Source organism: Ovis aries, chromosome 8 (genome assembly GCF_016772045.2).
Source record: "Ovis aries strain OAR_USU_Benz2616 breed Rambouillet chromosome 8, ARS-UI_Ramb_v3.0, whole genome shotgun sequence".
NCBI lineage: Eukaryota > Metazoa > Chordata > Mammalia > Artiodactyla > Bovidae > Ovis > Ovis aries.
The window spans coordinates 5,833,953-5,851,463 of NC_056061.1; the positions used below are offsets into that span (position 1 = coordinate 5,833,953).

Genomic DNA, 17,511 nt, shown 5'->3' on the forward strand with positions numbered 1-17,511 from the left:
GTTCTATGGTCACTATGTTCTATGTTCTTTCTTCAAACAAAGCAAAGCAGTTCATATACCCTTCTCTCTCCCTTTACGATATTCTACTGTGTATATGTAGATATCAGGTTAAGAGGAAAAATGGTATAGCTACCCATATAACTCAGCTTTCAACCCTCCTCCTCTAATTTACCTCATGTCAGCCTGAGTATTGTCAAGAGTTTTAAAATTAGTTTGTGGAGGATTTACATTTTTCCCTGGTACCCCTGGCATTTCTGGAGTTCTCACTCTGAAATTCAGTTTGCTGTTGTTCGACTACTAATTTGTGTGCGACTCTTTGTGTCCGAAGGACTGCAGCACACCAGGCTTCCCTGTCCCTCACTATTGATACCATAAATACATCTCATCCTCTGTCACCCCCTTCTCCTCTTGCCCTGAATCTTTCCCAGCATCAGGGCCTTTTCCAATGAGTCGGCTGATCCCCAAAGCCAAAGTATTGGAGCTTCAGCATCAGTCCTTCCAATGAACATTCAGGGTTGATTTCTTTTAGGATTGACTGGCTTGATCTCCTTGCAGTACAAGGGGCTCTCAAGAGTATTCTCCAGTACCATATTTGAAAGAGTCAATTCTTTGGAATCCAGCCTTCTTTAAGGTGCAATTCTCACATCCATAACATGACTACTGGAAAAACCATAACTTTGACTACAGGGACCTTTGTCAGCAAAGTGATGCCTTTGCTTTTTAATATGCTGTCTAGGTTTGTCATAGCTTTTCTTCCAAAGAGCAAGAATCTTTTAATTTCATTGCTGCAGTCACCATCTGTAGTGATTTTGGAGCCTAAGAAAATAAAGTCTGTCACTATTTTCACTTTTTCATCTCTTCACCATGAAATGATGGGACTGTAGGCCATTATCAAGTTTCTTGAATGTTGAGTTTTAAGCCAGCTTTTTCACTCTCCTCCTTCACCCTCATCAAGAGGCTCTTTAGCTCCTCTTTCTTTGCTTCTGCCACTACAGTGGAATAATCTGTATATCTGAGGTTGTTGATATTTCTTCCAGGAATCTTGATTCCAGCTTGCGATTCATCCAGCCCAGCATTTTTCATAATGTACTCTGCATAAAAGTTAAATAAGCAGGGTGACAATATACAGCCTTGACATACTCTCTTCTCAATTTGGAACCAGTCTGTTGTTCCATGTCTGGTTCTAACTGTTGCTTTTTGACCTGCATACAGATTTCACAGGAGGCAGGTAAGGTGGTCTAGTATTCTCATCGCTTAATAAATTTTCCACAGTTTGCTGTGATCCACACAGTCAAAGGCTTTTGCATAGTCAATGAAGCAAAAGCAGATGTTATTGTGATACTCCCTTGCTTTCTCTATGATCCAATCGATGTTGGCAATTTGATCTCTGGTTCCTTTGCCTTTTCTAAATTTAGCTTACACATCTGGAAGTTCTTGGTTCACATACTGGTTGATGTCTAGCTTGAAAGATTTTGAGCATATACCTTGCTAGCATGTGAAATAAGTGCACCTGTGCAGTAGTCTGAACATTCTTTGGCAGGCACTGAAATTCAACTAAAGCATTTATAACTGTTTTAGATATTTGAGTCTTGTGTAAAACTGCATTAAAAAATCACTTAAAAATATTTGAAAACACTGACTTATGATATTATAAAAAATAATTTTGCTTGAATAAAAATGTTTTCTTTCCTTTGCTTACTGGCAACATTTTCTAGCTATCTTCATGCATATATATGTAAATATATATATATATACACACACACATATAGAGAGAATATATATATATTTTTTTCATATGCTGCTATTATTTACCTAGTGTCATCAACTGGTTTATTCCTGTAACAATTCTTTCACATTCTTCATCCCTGGGATTGGAACCCCATTCACCATCAAGAGGCTTATAGATCAATGATCTGGTTTCAACATCAGTTAAAGGAACACTGGTACCCAGCTCTTCAGGAAATACAGCTGAAATAGAAAGAAAGGAGATTTAATGAAAATATGTGGTAATATAAGTAATATTTAAGTTACCTTTAGAAATCAGAGTTGATATTTTTATAAAATTAAACTATACCTTTGTAAAGATTTGGTAAGTATTATTCTTTATTTTCATTAAACGAAAGTTATGTTTCAAGAGTCAATAAAATTTACTCTTTACAACATTAATTTCATAATTAATTTTCTAGATGAGCATGTAATTACTTCTCCAAAATTATACCTCACTACTTGCTTTACTATCAGTTACAGGTGAAGGAGAAAGTATTCCTATAAAATCATGAAAATTAAAACAATTTCTGAATCATTTCATAATATATAATCTCTAATTTACTTTGATAAAACATGCCATGTGAATTTAAACAAAAGTGGTATTTTTTTTTCAGAAATGTTTTAATCAAAGCCTCACTCTTTTTCTAAAAGTGTAGGGACAGTCAGAATTATGAATAATGACAGATGATGCTTAGGCTTTTTGCTCTTAAATGATGAAGCTATGCTTTCTGCATGTCTGAATCTTTAACAGAATAATTAGGGGGTGGTGGTGACATAAAAACTACAAATCTGACAAGGCAATTTTTCTTTGAACAAGACTTCATGAGAGAAACATTTGGAAATATGCTACTATCTGTTCACAAAACTCCTCCTTCTCTCGAAATGTAATTAAACTCTTGAGTGTCTATGAATGTATACCTGAATAGAACAAAAACAACAAAAATCACCCCCTCCACAGAACAATATATTGAGGTAGGAAACAACAGCGTATTACTGTTACTCATTCATTTCAAGAAGTACCCCAGGGATTTTATCTATTAGCTTCATTTCTCTCACATTCACAATAGTCTGATGTGACTTCAAATTCAAACCTTCACAAAGGAGAGAAATAAAACTGGAAGGTAAGTCATGTAACACATTTACAAGCCGATTAAGATATTGTATAATATTCAGTTCAGTCGCTCAGTCGTGTCTGACTCTTTGCGACCCCATAAATCGCAGCACGCCAGGCCTCCCTGTCCATCACCAACTCCCGGAGTTCACTCAGACTCACATCCATCGAGTCAGTGATGCCAGCCAGGTATCTCATCCTCTGTTGTCCCCTTCTCCTCCTGCCCCCAATCCCTCCCAGCATGAAAAAGACATTACTGGTATTGGTCTCTCAGAGTGACAATTTCTAGAAAGAACTAGTCTTAATCAAAATCAACATGACCATTTTCTCATTTCTACGATTTACCAGTTTAGGTTTACTTTTTTCACATTATCTTTTTTCTGAATTTTTTGAATTTAATAATTAGTGAGGAGTTCCATTTGTAAATGATCACTTCTACTATGTTACAAATCAGGTTGTTGCTTTTTTTTTTTTTTTTAATTCTTATCCGACAGTAAAAGTAACATACTATTAAAAAAAAAAAAACAGTTATGTAAAACGTAATTTGTGGAAGTCCTCATTTCCCCATCCTTTAAACCTTTTTAGACATACACAGTTGTGTGTGTTTTATGTTCTTAAACTGAAACAAATATGGGCAATGAAACAGAAAATGCAATATCCAGGTTTCAGACACACTGGTCTTTTCTCAGTTCCAGGAAGATGTCATACTTATTGCCAAAGGCTAACTCCCAAATTCTAAGGCGATGTGTCAGGCCATATGCAAAATGACAGTTATCATTATTAATTATAATTACCTACTCACTGAGACCTTACATGTGTCAGGCTCTATAACAAGCACTTTATACATATGATATCATTTAATTCTCATAGCAGCCCTGTAAGGAAAGTATTAGTTTACAGTTTCAAAGACTGAATCCTAAGCATCTCGAGTTTTGAGGCTTAAAGGAACCTGTCAAGATGACAGAGAGGAAAGATGGCAGAGCTAGGATATGAATCTATACTTCATTCAAAAAAGCCTGACCTCTCAGTATTATGTTGTATTCTATGCATTTTGCTGGAGTTGTAAAAATATCTTTGCTCCCAAGTGCTCATCTTCTACAGTGAATGACAACAAGCAAATCAGTATATTTTGCTGTAATTATCTTCAACCTTCCCTCTTAAACCACAAATTCCAAGTGGACAAGGATTATGTTTAGTCACTATTATGCCTCCCCTACCTCCAGCATCAATAAAAATGCATGTGGAATGAATATTTTCTACTTGTTCTTCATCAAGAACTCTTGTACCTACAAGTTATCAAATCAGATTTTTATTTAAGAAATGAATTCTGTAACAGACACAAAAACTCTACACTTACCATTGTTAGGTATAAGCTCCATATCCCAAGGACTCATCTTTTCTGTATCTCCATTGTCCCAGCTTAAAGAAAGGAAAACCTTTATATTAAAAGATCTAAATACTGCACTGCAATTTCAATAAAATCACACTGAAAAATAAAGTATTTCAGTGTTTAAAACAAGTATCTTTAGCATTTTAACAGCTGGGGAAAACATTCAAAGCAAGTCAGGCTGAACCAAAACACAATACTTCCTTACCAAACATTGTAACACTGGAACAAGCTATCAGGGTACTCAGGCTGAAGTGGTTCCTGGCTCTCAATTGTTCCAAACCACCAGGCATCATCTATGACTGATCTGAAACGGTCACCTGGACAAGAATAAAAGCCATCTCATTACTCTTAAATGAAACGCTGCTGCTGCTCCTCTTTCCCAAAATATCCCTGTAAGATACTAAAAAGCCTGTATTATTATTAAAAGACCTATGAAAAATGACCCACATACTCCAAAATAAACTAGTAAATAAATAAAATCAGCAATACTGAGGAAAAGTTATATAATAAACCCACCTAAAGTGTGACTTATCACCTTTCAGACCATTTTTTAACCTTTTATTATGGTAAAGAGAAATTCACTCTTATTTTAAACATTTTTACCAATCTACCACTTTACACCCACTTTTCCTTCCTACAGCAAAAAAAAACCAAAACAAAAACTAACCTTTGTAAAACAGAGAGCACTCTATAACGTTTTCCTTAGCCAACTGGATTCAGCTACTGTCATATTACCGAAAACTGCTTTCCTTAAAGACTCTAATAAGCTATCTCCTCACCGTCCCTCCATGTCATATGAAAACTGTTAACTACTCCCTGGCTTTTTCCCACGCTTTCCCCTTTCTTAGCTCTCACAGTACTTAAGTGATTTTTCTCCTGGTTAAGTCTGAAAGATTTGAGTTCAAATAACTTATCCATGTCACTTTAAACAAAGTAATCTTATCTGAATCAGTTTCATTTTCAAACCCATTTTAAAAAGTGTTTATATTCGCTTTTTTTTTTTTACCAAAAAGGATTTAAAGTGTCCTGCTGGCTGCAGGACACTTCAGATACCAAAATCTGTGGATACTCAACTTCCATATATGAAATCATGTGTATGTGCACATAACTTACGTATACCTCCCTGCATACTTTAAATCATCTCTAGATTAATATACTGTAAGTGCTATCAAAATAGCTGTAAATACTATGTAAACAGTTGGCCAGCATAAGGCAAATTCAAATTCACTTTTTGGAACTTTCTGGAAGTTTTTTTCTCCAGAGTATTTTTGCTACAAGGTTAGCTGAGTCTGTGGCTATGGAGGGCCAAGTGTAGAGCATAAAATGCTTTGAAAAAAATAAATGACAAAATATGAAAGTTGGAACCAGTTAATAGAACATAACTGCATGTTGCTGAGTTATATGTATGTGTGTATATACATATTCTGGGTGAACATGCACTGAGATCAAATTTAGGTTCAAATTCAAGCATTCAAACAGCAAATATTAACAGGGAAACATGAGCTATTACTAGAGAGTCTCTAACTGCTCCTGAGATGCATATCAGTGACACTATACTTAGTGAGACGACATTACATAATTTAAGAAACAGCATTACTGACATCACCAACACCTGAAAAGTAAACATAGTAATGAGTTTCATAAAGCTATTTTTTGTGATCCTACTTAGACTGATAACATTATGCTAAAGAAGAAGAACTGGATAACATGTGCCGAACCACAATGAATGATACTGTACGATAATGACAATAAAATTAGGCAAGGAATAGAGTCTACCAGAGTAAGCCTTAAGTGTATCTGAGGACTGGCCGAAGTAATTATTACTGATGTAATTTTAAATGGCAGTTGGTAAAAACATCTTCAGAAATAGAAGATTAGCTAGTACCAACTTGAGAAGAAACATTAACAGTAATTTACACATTTAAAATTATAAGGTCCAAATGAGAACATTCTGATGTACATCCATTTGAAATATCTCTTCAATATGGCCAATGTTTGCCATTATTTCCTTACTTATGTTGTCAGTACATTTCTGGAATATTCCTGGATCCTAACCAGTAATATCTGTTCTGCCAACTTATCGGCAGATGCATGTCCTTAAAAATCAGAGATGAGAAAACTTCCCTGGTGGATCAGTGGTAAAGAATCCGCCTGCCAATGCAGGAGACAGGGGTTCGATTCCCAATCCAGGAAGATCCCATATGGCGCAAAGCAACTAAGCCTGTCTGAGCGCCACAGCCATTGAGCATGTGCTCCAGAGCCCAGGAGCTGCAGCCTCTGAGCCCATATGACACAGAGGCTGTGCTCTGCAGTCAGAGAAGCCACTGCAACGAGAAGCCTGTGTATTGCAACCAGCGAGTAAGCCCGCTCTCCACAACAAAGATGCACCACAGCCAAAAATAAATAAAACTTTTAAAAGTAAGAGATGAAATTAATCTTAGCAACCACATGTAAATAATTTTAAAAATCACATGTACCAAAGGTTTATATCCAAAACCAAGAACTTTTAACTCTTTCTTCTTGAATTTACTTACAGTTTTCTAAGTGAGTATATGGTTATTCCTTTACTCATCAAGTTCAGACATTAAGTACTGGCCTCTCTCCATATAACTGTATATACAGGGTATGTGCATTTGTTTAATCCATTTTCAGTTGTCCTCTGTCATGACTATACTGTATAAATATTGTTCACTAATGAGTCAAATAGCACACAGTTCCTTTATTGCAAAAATCTGTATAATCACTTCATTTTCTCTGAATTTTATGAATGATTTCCCCATATTCTCTAACAGCTCAAACTATAAAACAGTCTTCAATAGATAATTTCCCACAGTAATGACAATAAAGTCCAAGTTAAACACGTTAGACAATTAATTGGTTTTACTTTTTCTCCTGAAGATTTCATTCTAAGAGGACAGTGTCTTCTGGACTGTTTTACAGACTTGCCAGGTAGTATTCTGAGACTTCTGCTGACTACTACTTGGGAATTTCTTTTGGCGCTTTCCTGTCCTGAATTTCCTGTCTCTTACTGAGATTCCTAGTCTTTATTATTTCCTTATTTGATAGAAAACCCGAACATGGCAATGGACTGATTCAAAATTGGGAAAGGAGTAGGTCAAGGATGTATACTGTCACCCTGCTTATTTAATTTATAAGCAGAGTACATCATGTGGAATGCTAGGCTAGATGAAACACAAGCTGTAATCAAGACTGCCAGGAGAAACATCAATAACCTCAGATATGCAGATGACAGCACTCTTAAGACAGAAAGCAAAGAGGAACTAAAGAGCCTCTTGATGAAGGTGAAAGAGGAAAGTGAAAAAGCTGGCTTAAAACTCAACATTCAAAAACTAAGGTCATGTCAACAGGTCCTATCACTTCGTGGCAAATAGATACAGAAACGATGGAAACAGTGAGACTTTATTTTCTTGGGTTCCAAACAAAATCTCTGCAGATGGTGACTGCAGCCATGAAATTTAAAAGATGCCTGCTCCTTAGAAGAAAAGCTATGACAAACCTAGATAGTGTATTACAAAGCAGAGACATTACTTTACCAACAAAGGTTTGTCTAGTCAAACATATGGTTCTTTGAGTAGTCATGTATGGATGTGAGAGTTCGACCATAAAGAGGGCTGAGCGCCAAAAAATTTATGCTTTTGAACTGTGGTGTTGGAGAAGACTCTTGAGAGTCCCTTGGACAGCAAGGAGATCCAACCAGTCCATCCTAAAGGAGATCAGTCCTGGGTGTTCATTGGAAGGACTGATGCTAAAGCTGAAACTCCAATACTTTGGCCACTTGATGCAAAGAGTTGACTCATTGGAAAAGACCCTGATGCTGGGAAAGACTGAGGGCAGGAGGAGAAGAGGATGACAAGAGGATGAGATGGTTGGATGGCATCACCGACTCAATGGACATGAGTTTAAGCAAGCTCCAGGAGATGGTGGAGGACAGGGAAACATGGCATGCTGCAGTCCATGCGGTCGCAAAGAGTCAGACACAACTGAGTGACTGAATAACAAAATTTGATGGAATACATCTTTCAAAGCTTTCAGAGAAATCGTACATGGGATGTAAATTTTTTTCTACAGCTTCCATGTCCCTATTTTTAATGACTACATTTCTATAATTTTTCTTTTTATAGCACACAGGTATACCCACTCCAATATTCCTGGGCTTCCCTTGTGGCTCAGCTGCTAAAGAATCCGACTGCAATGCAGGAAACCTGAGTCGATCGCTGGGTTGGGAAGACCTTCTGGAGAAGGGCAAGGCTACCCACTCCAGTACTCTGGACTGGAGAATTCCAAGGACTGTACAGTCCATAGGGTCGTACAGAGTCAGACACAACTGAGTGACTTTCACTATAGCACACATGTAAATCTCTGTATTTACCAAGACCAAACAATAAACAAATCACCACACTAATCCCTTCCAATGGTACTAGAGGAGGAATGAAATCCTGTATCAACTGAGGTGCTTTCTCAAAGCAAATTATAGCGTATAGGCACGATACTCTACTCCAGAGTGGTCCTTTTAGAAATTCTTAAATACTCTAGTAAATAGCATAACCATCTGTACATAAATTAAAGTACCTTAAATGCCTGGAGACTTTTAAGGTTTTCTAAAGTTTTTTTGAGTCTTGGTTACAATATTAGTTTTAACAGAGATACCCAATAAAAGAAAAACGTCAGTTTAGTTTTAGTCCCAGTCCAATTAAACATTTTCAGTGGAAGACTTCTTTTGTTTCAAGTTTGAATTCTGTCATTACTTCTTTTGGATAAAAATTTATTTCAGTACATGTACTAACAAAAGGAATAGCTATAAACAATCTTATACATAGTTACGAAATATGAGAAAAAGTGTTCAGATTTCAGCATCATCTAGTTTAAAAGTATTATCATTCTTTAAAACAGACAAGCAAACAAAAAAATACCTGATAAATTCCTGATAAAATATCTTACTTTCCTATTGACATTGCCACAAATGGCAGTATTTATCTGATTATCTAAATTATGAAAAATATAAATCACTTATTAGATAAAACAATCATTACAACTTCCAAATAAATAACGCACCTATATTCCACCGCCTATATTTTGCATCATCAAATTGTTGTCTCAAGACCAGGAAATCTATAACATCAGGCATATCATGGTACCTATTAAAACAGAAACAAATTGATCAGGTCACATAACTACAGATATCTAAAATACATTCAAATATACCCGAATCTTGAAAAACAATCTACAATACTAAGAAACTACTGCCTCTTTCAACAGTCCTTACTTCATTGTAAATGATCCACCGGTCAGTTTACCAGTATCAGGATCTAGAAAAGCAAGTTTAAGGCAGCAAAGGGTAGGCAATCCCACTTCATACTTTATGCCAACTATTTTCATCAGTTCTTGTTCCTGAAGAAGATACAGAAAAGAAGAAACCATATTCACAAAATAATCTGTTAAACACTAGGTGACTATTTTGTATGTATGTATAAAAACCCACGGATCTGTGTACCTAAGATTGGTGCACTCTGATGGTACGCAAACTATGTATCAATTAAAAAAAAGAAAGAAAACCTTATTGAAATAAGAATTTTCTAATACAGCTCCAAAGACTGAGAAATAATTTTGAACTATTGCTGATAAATCTAGAAATACTTCCAAATTTACAAAGATGAAGAATGCTTTAATATGTTAATGTTGTCCAGTTCTCATATTAAGGCAACTTATAAACTCTCAGAATATATATAACTAATAGTTTATAAGACAACTTATAAACTATTAGAATATATATAAATCAATCAAGTTTCTTTGAAAATCTATGCCTATGAATTATTTCAATTAAAAGGAAAAGCTATCTTCATGATACAGTTTCTTATAGTGAAAATAATAACATTAAATACAATTTTCTCTATAATCGCATCTTTTGGGGCTTGAAATCATAAACACCATACCCGCAGTTCCATTTTATGCCATGGTTGTTTTTTGGGATTTATACTATAAATCTTATTCTTCCGGGCCATTTCAACATATGCTTCATGTCCTTGTCGGAAATAATAAACCTAAAAAGTAAATAATGTCACAATTTTAAAACTTGCATGTGTTTCCTTTAACCCCAGATGCACAGTATCAGCTAAAACTGTAGAGAATTTAATGTCCTGTAAACGAAAAGAAATTCTATTATTTTGATTTTATCCTTCCTCCTTTTCCTTGAGCTGTCCTACTATCACTTAGCAATCCCAAAGTGTTACTGAATAACATTAAAAGGTTAAGGATAAGCAGTTACTTTTTGGCCTCACCACTTTATTTTATGTTGTATAATAAAGTATGTTGTAACTTGGGGTCATGTTTAGTTTATTGTTTACCTATTTTGTAGCAAGGAGTTTAAACAAAGGCAGGGAGCTTTAAAACGAAAAATCTATTTTCAAATATATTTTCAAATATATTTTATATTTACGAAGAGAGCAAAGCATATATTTATTCTCATTTATAGAGGTCAAATTTAAGTGACTCCTGACTACCACTAGAACTGGTATGTGAATACAGCACTCTGATACCAAGTGTTCTTCCCACAACTAAAACAGCTGAGCTTGTTGAAAAATGCTATCCAAGTTTATCCTAACTTTTCACTGTGAACTTACTGAATACCAGATAACCCTGCCTCTTAACATTTACACAAAAAACAAGGAGACATGATGTACTCCTGAGTGGAAAACTTTGGTCTAGTATCTTATATTTTCATTTCACATTCACAAAAACATAGTCCAAAATGATGACTAATCGTATTTTCTTAAAAAATTAAATGATAATTGGAAGATAACATTTTTTAAAGCTCTAAGAAACATATTATGAACATTATAGTTATTTAAACATTGATAAAATACTTTTATGAAATAAAAAAATAAAAATAAAACACATAAGTACCCTTCAATTAAAAATAAACAAATGCTAAATTTTGCTTTTCCTTTACCATATATTTTATTTTAGGGAAAAGAAAACTGGCCACAACATCCTCTTATTAAATTTAAAAATATATACTAGTTTTCTAAATGCCAATAAACCTCTATTCTCTTACAACATTTAATTTGCTATTGCAATTTTTATAATAGCTATAAAAAACATTATTATAGCTTTCCTCTTAAATTTTCCTTTTTTCCATACAGAGCTATGAAACATAAACTGAGATATGAGATACTTCATAAAACTGCTACAATTCTCTAGAATCCTGTTTCAAGAGCTGTAAAAAGTATTTAAAGTTATTTGAATGAAACAAAGGATATTTTTTAGAAGTTAAAAAATACCTCATCACCCATCTGTGGCACAAATGGACATCTTCGGGGAAGAGTGTCTGTAATCCATGTTGAAGGCAGCCATTCTTCCAATGTCAAACCGTTTTCCGTTAGTTCTCCCACAGCCAATCTCTAAGAGTGTAAAACAATATCAAATAATATTATCATGAAAGCATTCATCTATCAGTCTGCCCAGGTAGTTAAAAACACAAAAAGGGAAAGGGATCTTTGTATAAAAATGTATGTTCTTTAGTAAAAAACCTTATTCTGAGAAGATGGTAGTAGTGGCAAAATAGTTACATTCAATCTCACCAACTCACTCCATAAAAAAGTACTACATCAACCAAAGCTCCACTGACAATATTCAAAACAAAAATAGGTGATGAGATATTCCTATAAACAACAAAACAGAAGCTCTGTGTAGATGCCTTTCCTCTAAACATTCTCTCAGTTTTATAAACATACCATGTAACAAACCAATACATATTCAAGGTTTTTCTTTAAAAAACCCTAGTCATAGCATGTTGCTAAGAAGAAAGATATTCTTACATGGGCTGAGCAGTGCCAGGATACAGAAGGTTAACTTTTATGGGCTGGACATTATACTTGCACATAGCCCAAGAATATTCCTTAGCCATTTCATATGTAAGCTTCTAAAAAAAAATTTTTTTTTCAAACAGAATACTCTCAAGCCAGGTCTCTTACTTCTTAACTTTCTGAATACGTCTTAAGAAAAGTTTAAAATTTCTGGTCACCTACAATGGACACTGTTACCTTAGACTTTGGAAAAATGAATTTTCTAAGAGCTGAAACCTAACATATATAAGCAGAGAAACACCATGCCGCTGATTAAAAATGTTTTGGTTCAGTGTCTGTAAACTAAGACTTCTAAATTTTATTCTCTTGTGTTTGCTTAAAAAAGGGGAGTTATAAGGTAGTTACCACCGTGAGGTAATAAAAGTTCATAAAAAGAAACACGGTCATAACGGGGTATCAGAGGGTACGACTTGCAGCCGGTTTCTTCAGCTGTTACTCAGTATTCGTTTTCCTACGAACTCTTCTTCCTATTAACCATCTTTGTATTTCTCTGTTAAAACACATTAGGAGCGTTCTGCGGAGAACGGAGGGATAAAGGACTCTGGCATTTACTATACATGAGATGAATCCATCCCAGGTACTGAGATCCACACACTGTATCAGTCTTATATATAATGAGGTGCTCAGTTAAAGTATTTGAAAAAGGCTTCCTTTGACCTAGGTAAAACAAAAAAAAAGGCAGGAAAAGGCTAAAAATTACTAACTCCAGCCTCAATATAAACTACTAGTTACACTACTCAAGTATTTCTTCCCAGAGTGGGACAGCTAACAGCTCTTACCTGAAGCCAGGTAAATTGGGTATTAAATAGAAGTAATCATATTTATAGCTGAAGGACTATGGCATAGCCAAGAATCATTATGATAATAAATCTTACTCAGATCTTGGGGACCCTTGAAGTTTTGGTTAGATTTCTGTCAGTACTAATAACCATTTATGGGATAAAACACATCGACAGTTCTCTAAATTTCCAGCCTCATGAACTGAGATTTCATTTCGGAGATAAAGATAATTAATCTATTTTCTTTCTATCCATGGCAATTCTTCTAGGCCCACCTAAAATCTGACCTCTTCTAGAAGGCTTATCTGAAACTCTACGTCTCCCTTTGGTTTCCTATTATCTATAAAATTACTTTGCCAATTAAATGTATTACATCATGTGATATTTCTCCTGTTTTGGGGAGAGGGAATTCAAACAACTTAGTCACACACTGTTTTTGGAATAAGTACTATGTCTTACACTTCTTTTCATTGACTGTATTGCAGGCACTAGATGAAAATTCATTGCTCTGATTTCCAGCTCCTAAACAACATAAGGGATATATGTCAGATACTATCTGGGATAACTGTACTGTATCTCAGGAGAATTCTATTTTAATAAGCATGTGCCTAACAAGGTTTTTTTTTTTTTCTTCTATTGATTCAAACAATTAACCATATGGAAGATATTTTACTTTTTCATAGATGCAATAAACATCAACTAATGATGTCTCAGTTATTTTTCAGCTTTACAACTCTATGCAGAAGGAAGGAAATGTTACTGTGTTTATCTGAGATAAGATGACTAAGGATTAAGAGCAATTCTATCTACTGTCAGATGCACTGATAGGCTGAAAACAAACCATGTAAACAAAATCCAAATTACAGGGAGTAACCTGCAATATCCTAACCTTAAACTATTTGAAACCTGTACCAAACAAATTAGTGGCAAACAGACCCTGGGGTAATACTTTAAGCAAAAGAGTGAAATTAAAATATGCCAAATAGTAACAATGGATCCAAATGTGGCCTGTAAGAAGAAGCCTGAGGTATTAGTTTATGGATAATTATCAAATAGAAGGGGACCAGGTAAAATAAACTGCATTCTTAGGAAAAAAGAATTATGGGACGTTACACTGCAAACCTCCAAAGTTTCCAAAACTGTCTTGAGATGGAAAAAAAAAATGTTTACCTCATTTGCCAGATACATGGCTTAATCAGCGTTATCTGTCATGTAAAATAATGGGTCAGCCTACATTTACCATCACAGGCAAGGAAGAGGAGGAATACTGTGGCTAATGTGTGGCATTCTCTTTGGTAAATATTCTCCAGACAAAGGCAAAGGAGGTGACAAAGGAGGCTGCGGATTCCAAATTAAAGTAATCCATAATCCATAATTATACAGCTGAAACAAACAAAAGCTCAACTGATGCAGATAAAATAAACACTTAAGACAGATGCAGTCTTGAAATTTTTCAAAGCTCTCTAAAGATAAACATCCTATAGTCTCCCTAGTATTTAATTCTACAGATAACATCTTCCATTTAATTCTAAAAATGGCGCTGGTTTTTAAAAAAACCTTCCGTTTGTTTCACCAAATGTGCTTCCAACTTACAGTCTTTTGGGGAATAGACAATATGTCCCTTGTATTTCATTTCCTTTAGAGCAAAAGTTAAACAGTTCCTGTTTTTAAAATATTCCGACTCCATAAGAACTAACAAATCTTATTCCCATAACCTTTATCCCTTTTCTTTGATCTGTCTCAAATTATCCGCAGACTAAAGATGTAGTTATCAAACCTATACTACCGCCCTAAGGACTAATGATGGCTCACAAGTTCTGTAAATTAATGAAGGCTTGTTACCACAGTAGTATTTTCAGCAGTGATAGTTTGTAAGGATGGTTGAAAGACAAAGGCAATTAAAGGCTAATAAAATATGTTTTGTAGCATTTTTTTTTTACATAAATGAACAAATTATACTGAGTCTCAAGAAAACTCTGCTCATAAGATCAAATGCTCAAGATATAACAATATGATAATGCTACAAGTAAATACTCTCACACACTAAACATTTTAAAAATTGAGGAAAACTAAACAGATCTCTATTTGCTTTATTTTACCACTGTGTAACTCCATGTTTTTTCTGTGACTACTTAGCTGGTAGACCTGAACAATGTTTATGTTTATCCACTGCACTTTTAAAATGCGTAGTCTGTTTTCACAGAAAACATATATGTATATAATACATATAATACCTATTTATGTAATTATATATAGAGAAATATATATATTATATATATATATAGGTATATAACTCAACCTTTTGTTTTCTTTCTTTGGGCTTCTTTTTCTTTGGTGATATTGGTCCATCCTTTTCTTCATTTATTTTTTTCCTATCCTTTTTAATCTGTTTTTGCTTCTGTTTTTCAGATTCTTCTTCTTCATCTGAACTGCTTTCTGCTTTCTTGGTTTTATGCTTAGGAATTTTCTTTGGTGGTTGCAGATTAATTCCAGCATCTGCTGTCCAGTCAGAATAATCACTGGAGTAGTCACTAAAAGGAAAGGAGGATTTAAAAAATACATAGAACAAGACACATGTTAAGACTCTGCTGTATGCACAAGTAAAGAACGATCATAACAAAAAGTAATGGGCTTCCCTGGTGGCTCAGATGGTAAAGAATCTGCCTGCAATGCAGGAGGACCAGGGTTCAATCCCTGGGTTGGGAAGGTCCCCTGGAAGAGGAAATGGCAACCCACTCCAGTATTCTTGCCTGGAGAATTCTTGGACAGAGGAGCCTGGCGAACTACAGTCCATGGGGTCGCAAAGAGTCGGACACAACTGAGTGACTAACAGACTATGACAGAATAGTACATACTAAATGAACTAAAAATACTTCTAACTCTCAACTCATCTTCTAAACAGTTTCTTTCAAGTCTGCAGGCTTAACTTACTATCTCCAAAATTTTTTAGGATAAATGAGGCCTAATTAAAGTAGTTCTAATTAAACAATGAATTTAAATACCATTATAATTTTAACAAAAATGTAGATTTGAGTGTTACATGTGTTCAAAATATTGTGGGGTCACAAAGGTAAGGAGCAGAGAGATGGTCAATTTCCTTAATTCTAGTAACAGAAAGAGAGCTCTAGACAGCATAGGAGGCATCAATGCTGAGGAAGAAGCATAAGGACTCCCTTGGTGAGGGTAGGTGGGCACTCTTGACATGCGAACTCCCATGGTAGAGCACCGGTGGCGTCATCGTAGCTAGATACCGACCTGGAAGGGTCAGAAGTATTCTATCCAGTGGGCAGATCATGCCTGCAATCTTTACTAAGCATCTACATACACTCGAGGTATATATTATGCTTCAAAGCATAGTAAGATTCAGAAAAATGCAGGCCTTAGTATCTTATGTATCACTATCAATCATGTTTGCCGTTGGTTATATCTCACTGGAAACTCTTAACAGATCTAAGCTTTACTAAACTGATGCTGCAAAATAAAGAATCCAATTAAGTTGTCTTCTGTTTTTAGAACATGAGAATATTTAGTACTTGACTTTTTAGTTTTATAAACATAATGCCTTAATGGAATCTAAATTGTACTATGTTAAAATCAATTATCAGGTTGCCTAGACTTACTGATGTATATCCTCACTTCTCTAAAAATATCGCTGACAAGGCTGAAGTCTGATTTTTCTGGAGTTTTATTCTACTACCTTGTCCCTCTGGCCCAAGTATCTTTTTTTATGGGCAATTTACCTGTTATCTCCCTAAGAATAGTCATTGCAGGTAAAAGTCAAATAATTAAGGTGTTTTCTAGTATGATTTTCATGACTTCATCTTAAAACTTTAAATTTTAAAGTTACATAAAAAACATTTTCAGACACTATTCGGGATATTTGGGAATATATCTGCAGGGCAAACAGCTATCCAACTGGCCATACTGAACTTACAAGCACTTATTTACACTGACTTCAGCCATGATCACTGTACATGGCACTTGCCAAACTACTCACTGTTGCTACGCTATGAACACTCAGCTCTTACAGAAAACCTGCTGCTGCCAGCACAGAACTACAAATCCCAGAGGCCTATGTTCTTTACAATAGTTTCTCCAACAGCTGAAGTGAACAGTTTTTTCAAAACAAGAACCTCTATGCTGTTACATGGTCTGAGATACAAGCATAACTTGTTTTATTGTGCTTTGTAGATACTGTGGTTCTTCTTCTTTTCTTCTTTACAAATTCAAGGTTTGTGGCAACCTGGCATCAAGCAAGTCCATTGGTGCCACTTTCCCTATAGCATTATTTTTAAATTAATGATGTTTTTAAATGTTGAATTTTTTTTTAGAGATAACACTACTGCACACCTCACTGCACAATGAAAATGCAATTTTTATAGGCACTAGGAAAACAAAAATTCATGTGACTTGCTTTACTACAATATACATTTTGGTGGTCTGGAGTAAAACCTGAGGTGTTCCAAAACAGAACTATACTCTATTTCCACTGCTAAACCAAAAGAAAGCAGGCTTTTCTTCTGCTGTCTTGTTTTAAATATAGGAAACTATCAGACATAACGATGAACACTTGCGTATCAT

At 35.0% G+C, this 17,511-nt stretch overlaps 1 protein-coding gene across 5 annotated transcripts in view; it reads right to left on the reverse strand.

The window, feature by feature from the left end:
• Positions 1-17,511, reverse strand: part of PHIP (pleckstrin homology domain interacting protein) — a 125,126-nt gene that overhangs the window by 22,488 nt on the left and 85,127 nt on the right. For all 5 annotated transcript variants that reach the window (XM_060419190.1, XM_027972299.3, XM_027972298.3 and 2 more), the window contains exons 23-30: positions 15,230-15,461; positions 11,567-11,686; positions 10,220-10,327; positions 9,553-9,677; positions 9,342-9,424; positions 4,474-4,585; positions 4,236-4,297; positions 1,813-1,968 (exon numbers count right to left, since the gene is read on the reverse strand). In XM_060419190.1, the coding sequence (XP_060275173.1) occupies positions 1,813-1,968; positions 4,236-4,297; positions 4,474-4,585; positions 9,342-9,424; positions 9,553-9,677; positions 10,220-10,327; positions 11,567-11,686; positions 15,230-15,461 (998 nt within the window). The remainder of the gene's footprint in view (positions 1-1,812; positions 1,969-4,235; positions 4,298-4,473; positions 4,586-9,341; positions 9,425-9,552; positions 9,678-10,219; positions 10,328-11,566; positions 11,687-15,229; positions 15,462-17,511) is intronic.